Consider the following 12,942-nt stretch of genomic DNA (forward strand, 5'->3'; position numbering starts at 1 on the left):
TGTCTTCATTCCAGTACCACACTATTTTTGTTTTGTAGTAATTTTTTTTTTTTTTTAACATATGTTTTTATTGATTTCAGAGAGAGGAAGAGAGAGGGAGAGAGAGAGAGAAACATCAAATCATGAGAGAGCCATTGATTGGCCGCCTCCTGCACGGCCCCCACTGGGGATGGAGCCCACAACCCGGGCATGTGCCCTGACCAGGAATCGAACCATGATCTCCTAGATCCTAGGTCAATGCTCAACTGCTGAGCCACACTGGCCGGGCTGTAATAATTCTTAAAATCAAGTATTCTGTCAAGTACTCTAAGTCCTCAGACTTTATTCTTTTCAAATTGTTTTGCTCTTCCAGATCCCGTTGAGAAGAAGAGTTGAGAGTTGTTGATGTTTTATAGTTTAGAGGCAGAGTAGAAAGAGCACAGTAGGCTCAGGCAGTGATAGATGTTACTCTGTTATCGATATTGTCAGTGCATTCCTGAACTATAGGTGGCATGTCCTGTTTCTAATAAATGGTCCCCAAACCTATGTTTGAAAAGAAAGCCTATTGCCCGGCCAGCGTGGCTCAGTGGTTGAGCATCGACCTATGATCCAGGAGATCGCGGTTCGATTCCTGGTCAGGGAACATGCTGGGGTTGCAGGCTCGATTCCCAGTGCGGGGCATGCAGGAGGCAGCGGATCAATGACTCTCTCATCATTGATGATTCTGTCTCTCTCCCTTTCCCTTCCTCTCTCTGAAATCAGCAAAGATATATGTAAACAACAACAACAAAACAAAAGAAAGCCTATTGACTATATGTAAGCATTGCATAATCTTAAACAAAAAGCTATCTTATCCTTCCCTAGCAGGCAATTGCATACAGTCTGTTGAATGAATCACATTTAATTTTTGGTCTTAGTATTTTCTTTTGTATTCCACCAGAATCTTGAGCTGAATGATGATACTGTTCTAAATGAGATAAAGTTGGCAGATTGTGAACAGTTTCAGATGCCCGACCTGTGTGCTGAAGAGCTTGCTGTTATCCTTGGAATCTGGTAAGTTAATGACTTGCTTGGCAACATTGAACACCTTGCCTGTTGGTTCTCTTGTGTTAGGAAATCTTTATTCAGGAGGTCCCAGGAGTTCTTGGTGAAGAGGGAATCTTGTAATGCTTCTGAAGATCAACACTAGTTGGCCATCCAATGAAAAGGTTAGAGATTAGGGATCTCCAGAATCTCCTGGAAGTTGGCATTCGTATCCTTTCCCTCCATAAGCAAAATTTCTTTGTTTAGCTTTAGCGAGGGATATACTTAATAAAGTATTCAGGATAGGTGAGAATGAGTATTTTGAACTTTGAGGATATTTACATCTCAAAAACCAGACTTATTTTAACACTGTAGGAACTTATGTACAGTAGAAATAGTTTTTCCTTTTATTTTTATATGTTTTTTCTATTTGGAAGTAATTTCAAATTTGGAAAAAAGTTGCCAGGGCAAAGCATTGCAAAGAATTGAAGAGAATCATTTTCCAACATGATACTCTATCTCCCTGAAACAGTTCAGTGTGTGATGACTGCGAGCAGGGTGTTTTTGTACATTGTCACAATACAGCTACCAAAACCAGGGAAATGACTTCATAACTTGCTGTCATTTAATACTGACTCCATTCACGTTCACCAGGGTCCCGGAAACCTCCCTTGTACACAGGAGCCAGCCTGGAAGATGTATTGCTGTTAGCTGTCATTTCTCCTTAGTTTCTGTCAGTCTGGAAGAGTTGCTCAGTTTTGCTTGACTTCTGTGATATTAACACTTTGGAAACTCAAAAGCCACTTATTTTGTAGACTTTCCCTCAGTTTCTTTTTTCCTAGTAAAATAAATTATGTTGACATTTAGTACACCAACCACATTTTGTCAGTATTTTTACTAGTTTCTGTACTTATCTTTGGCAGGCTCATGTTACACTTGTATATAATATGGTAATATTAAAATATGTGTTTTCAAGTATATGAAATAAGTTTACTTTGCCTTTCAAAAATTATATTTCATTAGATACAACATACATTTTAGAAGTAATTTGCCTTTTTTAAATTTAAAGCACCAATTTGCAAAAGAATAACCCAGTACATAAGTTAACCGAAGAGGAGCTGCTGGCATTTACTTCGGTGAGTCGTATCCCCTTTCTCTCCAGTTTCATTTTTTTCCTTGTTGATATTTTGCCTCGGGTATATTCTTGCCTCAGGTGCTCACGTTGAAACGCTGCCACTTAAGGAAAGGGAACAAAAACTCATCATTTTAGTTTCCAAACTGCATCTGTCTTGCTGCTGATTTAGACATAAGTATTTTTCTTTGTTCTTGCTTGGCTTTTAGGGCAATGACCCATTATTTCTTGTTCCTTGTTTGTTCCCGGAGCATAACACAGAACAGGTGCTCAGTAAATGCTGATCGAATAAATGAAGTGATGGAGCAAACGTTTGAATCCTCACTCTGCGGCCACTCTAGCATAAACTCCTCTGTAAGAGCAAGGGTGGTGCCTACAGGGATGTGATGAGTAGAGGCCTTCAGGGAGCCGGGAGCCAAACCTGGAGAGCGTGGGCTATAGAGGCTGCGGAGGGAGTTGTGTCAGGAGAAAGGCTGTGGGCTTTGATAATTGGCATGCGTCACTTATCTCTAAGGACAGTTTCAGTGGAGTATCTGGGTAGTCATTCCAGAGAATGGAAGAGGGAATGGGGTAAGAGGAAATAAAGCTGATAAATGTCACAGCTGGAGAAAATCGGCAGTGGGAAGGAGAGAGTCAGAGATGTTTAAAAGTTCAGAGCAAAGAAGGCTTTTCAAGAATATGAAGAGCTCGTCAGCATCCTTTCAGCTTTAGGGAGAAAACGAAGATACACACGTCTTTGCTGAACACAAGTGGCTTAAGATACATAATTTTTTCCAAAGGCATTTTTGTACCAGGTTAGAATTCTGGTGTTTTATTTCTTTGTTATTTCTCAGATAAGGCAAAAAATATTTTTATCTGGTAGAAAAACTCACTTTGTACTGTCATATAAATTTTGCAAGTTACTATTTTCTGCCCGTGGTTTTGGAACTGGTTGGATGCTAATCTTTTGATCCTCTGGGTGCCTTTTATTTCCCCCCTTGTTAGAAATCTTGGGTGTTCATCATTATAGCACGTCTGTGTTGAGGTTACTATGTAAAAATGTTTTCATTCGTTACATATGCTATCAGGAATTTGATAAGTAAAATGTTACAAACGTTTCTAAAAAGATACATTAAAAATGTACTTGCCATTTATTTATGCAGCTAATACCTATTGAATACTTAATATGTACTAGGCATTGTGCTAGTCATCGGGGATACAGTAGAAAACACTCTTTTCCTTGTTGGAGTTTACATCAATTTACATCCTTGTGGGGGAAATACACAGTAGACAAAGAGAGAAATACATATTTAATAGAAGTGCACAGGAGAAATATAAAGCAGGGTGGGGAATAAGCATGGGACAGGGACTTCGGTGTTAGACATGGTGGTGGGAAGCTGCAGTGGGAAGGTGACATTGAACTCGGGTCTGCGTGAGGTGAGGCACAGGGAAGGATGCAGGGCTCTGGAGCAGTGCTGAGCTGGATGGGGACAAGTGTCCAGATGATAAATGATGACTGGGACACTTGGGATTCTTTGAGGTAAACAGGATGTAGCATATGATAGGAAGTGTTCCTGTGGCCTCTTGTGGGGGGAATGGCTGGTAGCAACATCCCCTCGAGTCTGGGTCCGTAAGCACTTTATTGTGGTATATATATTGTCCACAGTTATCCTGAAAAGACACTAAAATACTCTATTTCCATGCAAACAGTTACTTTTTTAGCTTTTCCTGTGGGTGGGGGTATATTTATTCTCATTTCAACCTTTTTCTACTTCTTCTCTGATTCTTTATTATTATTATTTCTTTCCCCATTGTTGTTCCTCTGAATTGTGAGGCACTTCTGAAGGAATCAACTCCGATAACTTCTGCTGCTCATTAACTCATCCCTCCTGGCTCTCAGTGAAGGTCATAAATTCAGGCTTCATACTTTTCCCCAAGGGCTCTGTCGTACATAAATTTTTTTGCTCTCTCTGCTCCTCCAGCTCTTTTCCAAATCAGAACTGACGGAGGGCTGATCTCCGTTAGGGGGAAAGCTGTTTGTCACAGTGAGCTTAGTGCTAGGCCACTTCCTCTAAAGAGATGAGTTTGTGAATCCCAAGGAAATCTTTAATTGGAAGAAGTGGGGTGAGGAACTTTTATGTGAGGAAGGCTTTTAGGAGTCCCGTGCACACTTTGGGCTCTTTACCACCCCATGCTTTCTTTAACCCCAAAGGAAGCATACAGAATACAGAAAAACCCAGATCAGCCCTCGTCAACTCTTCCTTCCCCTTATCCCTTCTTTGTACATGATACTGAACCAGATAATAAGATGAATGAGAAGTGACTCCTGGAGTTAATGAAGAATTTCAGTGACATTGATATCTTGTATAACTATATATCCTATATATAAGTATCCTTTATTTATAGCCTATTATTTATAACTGCAAAAGAGTATTTAAGGCAAGAGGGAATACATTTCGGTGCTACCCCACTTCTGAACTCTTGAACTTTTGTCTGTGCTTCTCTTTTAACAAGAGTCATATTTGGGCTTATATTATAACTATTTATGTATATGCCCTATCTTCCCCATAAGACTATAAACTGTTAGCTGTAGGAACTGGGCTCCGTTCTTCTCTGGGTCTTCTGCGAAGCCTGGTACAGTGCTTCAGGGCTTTACTCATAGCTGTTGCTTAATAAATGTATGCAGAAGAAGGGAGTGAATGAAATGAAGTGGGTTTACAGTTTTCCTATGAAAAATAATACAATAATTAATAATAATACAAGAATAAGCCCTGTGTTTTGAGTACTCACAACTGTAAACCGACTTTTGCCCCATTCTATATCCAAAATCTTGCAATGGGATTTATTTCTGCCCCACAGCTTGGTGCTGCATTAGGCCACTTAGTTTGGACTTTAGGTAGCACTGCTTTAACCCACTGTACTACCTAGCGCATCCGTACCCAGTGGGAAGGAGAACTACGCGGTTCCTCTTCTCTGGTGTACGAGGGCGGGAGGAGCCACCTGCTCCTCCCTCGGCGCTGTTTCAGGATCAGATTACAGGATGGGTGTGGAAGGACTTGGGGGGGGGGGTAGAGGCACCCGCCACTTCCAGCGAAGGGCCGGGCTATTGGAGGGGAGCATTTCTGTTTGGAATTGGCCATAGCTGTGGGAGAGAAGGGAGCAGAGAGGAAAGAAGCAGCATCCCCTTTCTCGCTGGGCATCCATTTCCCTGCCCTGCAGCAGCGTTGGTGGTTGGGGACTGGGGTTGTGAACCGTTGACATTATGCCTTTGCTGATAGAAGAGCAAGTATAACACAAGTCTTAATACTCCCACCAGAGACTTGTAAGCATTGGAGGGATAGACCGGGGTTTTTGGGCATTTGGTACATATTTATTGAATAAATGAATGACCTATTGGTCCTGAGTTTCATTCAGTTTTAATGACCTGTACTGAAGTTTATTAAAATGATGGTGTAGTCTCTTTTTTTGGAGAAATTTTTGCCAGTGTTTCATGTTGGTGCAGCATGTTGAAATATATGTGCGATGTGTTGGGAAAATGTTTTAATTCAGCAATGTCAGAAGCTTGTCCTAAAAGGAATACTTTACTTTTTTAAGTTGTCATTATGTAGTGCTTTTCCTGAGATATTATATTCGCACATTTCAGGAAAACTGAGTAAGTCATAGCAAAAATAACCCGGTCTGTCTTAGAGAGCCTTTATGTCATATTGGCTTGATAATTTAAAATTAGCTATGTTATCTACCTTATTTCCTTTCAGATGAGCCATGTCAGTGACATTCAGTAATGCTTTTCATTTCCTCTCATTGTTGGAAATGAGAACAATTTTGTTAATTCAGACAGGTGTTTTAGTTTTAATTGGCTGAAGTTTTGCTTAAGTGTGAATTGATATTGGCAGCCTGCCTTCTGACTGTCTGCCTGAAATCCCGAGGTCCCTGGAAACGAAAAAAGGAAAAGTCCTCTGGAAGTTACACATTATATTGTATATATTTTCTCTTTCTGCTATTAACTTTAAAGCTATTTAATAAATATTTACTTAATGAACATAAAATAGTTTGCTAATCACTTTTACAGATTAAAATGATCACCTTTTTTTTCTTTCTAGAACATACTCATTTCTTAATTTTAATTTTTTAAGATAGGTGATAGAACTTTGTGAGATAGCCACAACACTTCTGATAGTTTGTGTGAGCATTACATGATGGCATGTTCTGAATTATGCAGGATAGCTCAGAATTATGATTTTCCTTGTGGTTTGAATACTTGTCTTCCAAAATGTTACTCTGCACATTTTAATTTAATAGGTATTTATTGATAATGATCTTTGTAGCTACCTCTGGGTTATAACTTGCTCACTTTTAAAAAAGCAGGAGATGGGTATATTTTATTTCTTGTATCAGTTTGTAGGTTAACTGTTACTAAGCAGAGGCTTAATAAAAATTTTTTGACTGGAGTTGAACTGAGTTACTTGTACATATCCTATTTCAGGACCAAAGGGTCTTGGGTTCGATTCCCAGTCAGCGCACATACCCAGGTTGCGGGTTCGACCCCTGATCGGGTGCATACGAGAGGCAACTGATTGATATTTCTCTCTCTCCTCCCTTCTTTTTTCCTCTCTCTCTCAAATCAATAAAGGCATGCTCAAGTAAGGATTAAAAAAAAGAGAGAGAAAATTTACCAGGAAGACATAACAATCATAAATAGGTATGTGCCAAATAATAGCTACACATAACATGAAGCAAAAATTGACAGAATGAAAGTGAGAAATAGACAATGTCACAGTCATAGTTGGAGATTTTAACACTCCTCTCAGCGATTGATAGAACAAGTAGACAAAAACAGTGAGTAAATACGTAGATAATTTGGATAATACTATCAGCCAGCTTGACCTAATTGGTATTTATAGAGCAGTGCATTCATAATACAGTCATCCCTAGGTATCTGCCAGGGATTGGTTCCAGGATCCTTCATGGACACCAAAATCCGCAGATGCTCAAGTCCTTTATATAAAATAAAATAGTATTTTCATGTAACTTGCACACATCCTCTTACATACTTTAAATCATTTCCAGATTACTTATAATGCCTAACAATATAAATGCTGTGGAAGTAGTAGTTATTCTGTATTGTTTAGGGAGTAATAACAGGAAAAATAGTCTGAAAATGTTCAGTACAGACACAACCCTTACAGGCCTAAGTACATAGTATAAGTCAGCAACAACATAACATTTTTTATTTTTAAATATATCTTTATTGATTTCAGAGAGAAGAAAGGAGAGGGGGAGAGAGAGAGATAAGAAACATCAATGATGAGAGAGTCATTGATCGGCTGCCTCCTGCATGACCCCTGCTGGGGATCGAGCCCACAACCTGGGCATGTGCCCTGACGGGAATCGAACTTTGATCTCCTGGATCCTAGGTCGATGGTCAACCACTGAGCCACACCCGGCCGGGCAAGATAACATTTTTTAAAGAATATTTTCCATTCATGGTTAGTCAAATTCACAGATGTGGAACCCCTGGATATGGAGGGTCAGTTGTTACTTGAATATGTTTATTTGCAGGTATACATGGTATGTTCAGCAAGACATATGCTGGGCCAATAAAACAAGTCTCAATGGATAAAAAATTAACATCATAAGGAATATATTCCCTTTCTACAACAGAATTAAATTTCACATAAATAACTATTAGATATCTATAAAATCTTGACATATTTAGAAACCAAATAATTAAACAACAGACTTAGTTGGTGGATCAATGAAAAAATCAAAAAGGAAATTTATGTATACAAAGACAATCTTTAACCTAAGTCATTGACCCCAATGTTACAACAATCTTCGTATGTTTCCTTAAAGTAAAATTGTAACATTGGGGTAATGAGCAATTTTAACTAGGACTCTTTAAGTTCATGAACCATAAAAGAAAAATTGGATAAAAAGATAAATTAGACTTCATTAAAATTAAAACCTTCTGCTCTTTGAAGGACATTATTATTAAAATAAAAAGACAAGACACAGACTGGGAGAATATATTCACAGTACATATATCTTGTAAAGAACTTGTATCCAGAATAAATACTCTTTCCAACTCAGTAATAATAGGACAAACACACCAATTAGAAATGGACAAATAATTTGAACAGACACTCCACCAAAGATATAGGAATGACCAATAAGGACATGAAAAATGCTTAACAGCATTAGTCACTGGGAAAATGCAAATTAAAACCACAACAAGATCCCACTTTAAAGACTTATAATACCATGTGAGGTAGTTGGAACTCTCATACATTGCAGATGTAATGTAAAATGGTACAACCACTTTGGAACACAGTTTGGCATTTTCTCATACAGCTAATCATCAGTTCTACCTCTAGGTATTTATCTATCAGACAAATCTACCATTGTTCACAGCTGTTCAATCCATAATAGTTTAAATCTGGAAATAGCCCAAATGTCCATCAGCAAGTAAATGATAAACTGCTTTATATCCATCTAAAGAAATAATTCTCAGCAGTAAAAAGAAATGAAGTGCTGATACATGTAACAGTGTGGGTGAATCTGAAAAACATGATTTTGAGTTAAAGAAGACAGATCATGTAATTCCATTTATTGGAATTCTAAAACAGGCAAAAATAAATCATAATGCTAGAACATAGGTCACATATTCATTGCAGAGGGGTGCAAGGGAACTTTCTGGTTGATGGAAATTTTGTATACCTTGATTTCATGGTGGTTACATAGGTGTATACATTTGTCAAGAGTTCAAACACTACCCTAAATATGGTTTTGTTTTATTGTATCTGTCTTATATTTTAATAAAGTCACTAGGAATATCCTAAAGGCTGAAATGCATACATATTATTTAGAGCTCATATGTAAGATTGATTAGTTTATTACATAGTTTTGGGTGTCCTCATCATTAGTTTCAGAAGGACAGCACAACCACGAAGCCTGACTACTGTGTTAAGTGGAAAGAATGCAGAGGAGAACAAATTCCCAATAGGAACATTCAGCATGAAGCATACTCCCTTTTAAGAGCAAAATCAGGCTAGTTTTTCCCAAATATTTTTGGAAACCTGTGTTCAAAAGAAACTCCATAATTTAAGTGGCGGAATATGCTGTATAGAGCTCTAGGTGGATTACTTTTGACCCTTAGCATGAACCAGGTTGTCAATTTAAAAATTTTTGTTGAATTTTTCTCCCTCATGGCTAAGAGTCAACATACACAACAAACAGAAGAGTAGCCAAGACGAGTGTAAAATCGTACGAGTTCGTAGGTCAGGAAACTGTATACAATAATATAGGTAATTGACATCTAAAATAAAGTGAGGTATTAATATAAGATTTCAAACAATGTCTTGTGTTAATGGATATAAAAATAGCTAGTTAGTAGAATTTAATTATTTTAAATTTACAAATGACATTTTTAGTAGAATCTGTATCAGGCCTGGAGATGAAGCTACTGGTTGGTTGTATGGTAAAATGTTAACAGATGGGTAAAGGGTGTATATACAGGGGTTTTTTTGTATTACTCTCCCAATTTTTCTGAAAGAAAAAATAAATTTGAAAGTAAAAAGTTAAAGAAAGAAACTTCTGGCACAAAACTATGTAGAAAATTAGAAAGCCCATCATTGCCTCATGGCTGGATAATCATTCTAATTTTGCGTTGAAGATATAAGCAGGTTATCTGGGACGTGCTCAGGCCACCATTAAATGTCTGTCAATCTGCCTTTGTCTCTTACTAGGTTTCAACCTTGTGTCTTGCCCCATATTGTCTTTAGGAGCAAAGGAAATGGGGAGGAGTTAGGAAATAAACCTAATGTCTTAGATGAAAAGAAAGACAGGGGACTCAAGGACCAGAGACCAGAGCCTTCCACTTCTGCCACTATGGCAGAGAAGGTGCTCTGAGGTCCACCAGCTGCAGAACAACTGACCCCTGGAAAGTACACTCGTTAAGACATTGCAGGTCTCCCAAGAGGTGGAAGAGGTATCCAAGGAGTCTTCCCACCTGACTTGAGTACACAGATGTATGCACAGACACACAGAGAAATTAGCAGCTAGGGTCGGGGCCAGAAATGAGAGTCAGGAAGCTGGGACCTTGGCAGGCAGCTGGAAGGGTGGAGTTACCTGAAATAATCTCACTTTCAGAACCTCCCACTGTGCCAAGGCCCTCAGGATGATGAAGTGATCCTAAATCATGGCGCTGCCTGGCTGTGGCAGCAGAAACCAGTCTCTGGAAGAAAACATCTCTAATCCCAAGTTAAAATAGAGCAGTGAACTCACAATTAAAGGTCAGCAAACAGAAGAGAAGACAAGCCACTATGATTGAGTCAAAGATACAATTAATAGACTAAAGGACAAGTTGCAGTTTTCTGATTCATACTATAGAACAGCTATGTATAGAACATTTAAAGAAAAAAAGATATAATTACAAAGGTAGCCGAACAACTTCTATCATTAGACTTTTATGATTCGGGAGAGAAAATATAACGTCTAGAAATAATTTGAAATTAAAAAGCAGATTGAAAAAAAATGTAATCCATTCTTATCCATACCAGAGAGATGTAAAACACCAAGTTGTGTATAACAGGTATCCCAGAAATTCCAGTCTTTGGAGTATGCCTAAGAAACTCTTGCACCTGCATCAGAAGACACGGACAAGAATGTTTAATACCAGCAATGTTTTGTAATGGCAAACAAACTAGAAGCAAGCTAAATGCTTGTTGACAGGAGAATGGATAAAGTGTCTTGTGTCACACTTTATACAACAGCGAAATGAGAATAAATGAACTATAGCTAGAAACAACAACACAAATGAATTTTATAAATGTAATGGTAAGTTTCAAAAAAACAGTCCCATATTGACAGGTTTTTTTTTTGTTATACCTTATCATTTAGGTTTTAATTACTTTTAATCTTCTCTGTATATCAGATAATAAAAATAAAATTAAAAACTATTTTGAGCGATAGCAAGATCATTTAAATGTTATTTGATAAGCCACTTTAAAGATTAAAAAGTACTGATTTCATGGCACACATTTTACTTTGAAAGTGAACCTTACTGTGTTTCATCAGGCTGACGAGAAGCAGAGTCAGTGATGATGGAGAGCGGTCATGCCAGGTAAAGGAGAAAGCCTTTAGTGGGGCTGCGGTCCGCAAACAGGAGAGCTGCATCGGACTTATGTCAGCTGGCAGTACATTTAATAGTAAGGCGTCTTGTTCAGACTCATGGCTGTGTACGTCTGCCTTTGGCTGTCATCAAAGCGAAAGCTCTCAGCCTTTTGACGTTATGAATTAACATGGTGTTAAAGTATGAAACTTCAGTTTGAAAATAACATATGTTTTAATAAGGTCTGCTTTTCATGACAGTGGTGCCTCTGGCAGTGCCGATGAACTGGCATCTCCAGCGCCCAGAAGATATGCCTTTTTGAGGCAGCCAAGTGACCAGCAGCATGATCTCTCAGCATGATTTTCTGTATGAAAATTTGCAGAACATAGAAAAGAGCTCTGAAAGCATTGTACTAGCAAGGAGGTCCAGAATCTCGGGATTTGTCACACATGCTACTAGATATGGTGGGAAAAGTAAAGCTATAAAACAGGACTCACCTTTATGGAATTTTTAATTTAGCCAAGATTAGATAAGCTTATTATAACATAATGAGCAGTATCAGGCAGTTTAAACTACAAATTGGTAACACAGGTAAATAAGTCCCTTAACCGTTCATAAAAGGAGAACCTATTTGGGACAGAGCAGTCAAAGGAGGCTTTGTTCGCTAAGCGGGGATTTGAGTCAGGCCTTGAAAGACAGGTGGGGTTTAGATGGAGTGATAGCAGGAGTGAAGGGCATGGGGAGGAGTGAGCTACACTGGGTTCAGTGAGCTGAGTTAGGAGATTTGTTTGGGGCAATAATGAGTCTTGGGGAAAATAGATTTGAGACGGATTTTAAATGGTCTATAGAACAAGGATGGGGAATTTGGAGTGCCAGTCTACTTCACGGGGAATAACTTACAGACTCAATCTAGAATTGAAACTTACTATCATTTGGTCCTGATTTGAACAAGAAATGCTCTTTAAGATTATTAAGAGAGGGAGTGGTTCTGCTCTTTATAGCATTTCTTTGTTCCTTGCTTTGTAAGGTTAGCCTGACCTGGGTGGGCATCATCCAATTTGGCTTTAGAGTAATAGCTATAGAATCATGGACCCACAAGGAGAGCCCTGAGCTGGCTTTGATTTATGTGTGGAAAAGCAGCTATCTGAAAGCTCCTTCATGTTTAAAGGGGCAGACTGGCTGGCTGTCATATACAGGACCCGACTGACCTCTAGAAGAAGATTCTGTGAAATGTACAGTGATAAGAATGAAAAGGAAATTTGTTTTTAATAGAAACAACACTCCAGATCTTCTTTGATGGTGTTACAAAATTTTCTTTGTTACTTTTCTGGGAATGTGAGTTATGTTGGATATAGTCAGAAATTGTTAGCTAAATTAAATCATACACTCACACACACACATATATGGTGTGTCATAATATTAAAATTTTCTTTTTAGTGTAAGGTAAAGCATATTCACTGACCTTTTCATTTCAAGCAGTTAACAGTCTCCTCAGATGTTAGATTATCACAGTTCCTTTTTCAGTATGAGTCCTGGAGTCAGCTCAGGTGACATATCTTGAAGTGATATGCTGTGTTCATGGAGGACTCAATATTTTAAAATGTCAAGTCTCCTAAAATTAACCTACATAATCAATGTAGTCCCTAACATAGTTCTAGCAGTTTGTTTTTTTTGTTGTTACTGTTGTCTTTTGGTTTTGTAGAACTCAGACTGACTTTAA

General features: G+C 38.3%; 1 protein-coding gene across 1 annotated transcript in view; it reads left to right on the plus strand.

Moving 5' to 3' along the window:
- The window catches only part of TTC27 (tetratricopeptide repeat domain 27), a 104,718-nt gene that overhangs the window by 30,902 nt on the left and 60,874 nt on the right, over positions 1 to 12,942 (plus strand). Inside the window, exons 8-9 of the mRNA XM_081156906.1 lie at positions 920 to 1,032; positions 2,072 to 2,138. Of these exons, the coding sequence (XP_081013032.1) occupies positions 920 to 1,032; positions 2,072 to 2,138 (180 nt within the window). The remainder of the gene's footprint in view (positions 1 to 919; positions 1,033 to 2,071; positions 2,139 to 12,942) is intronic.

The sequence above is a fragment of the Miniopterus schreibersii genome, assembly GCF_964146895.1.
Source record: "Miniopterus schreibersii genome assembly, chromosome: 13".
Classification (NCBI taxonomy): Eukaryota; Metazoa; Chordata; class Mammalia; order Chiroptera; family Miniopteridae; genus Miniopterus; species Miniopterus schreibersii.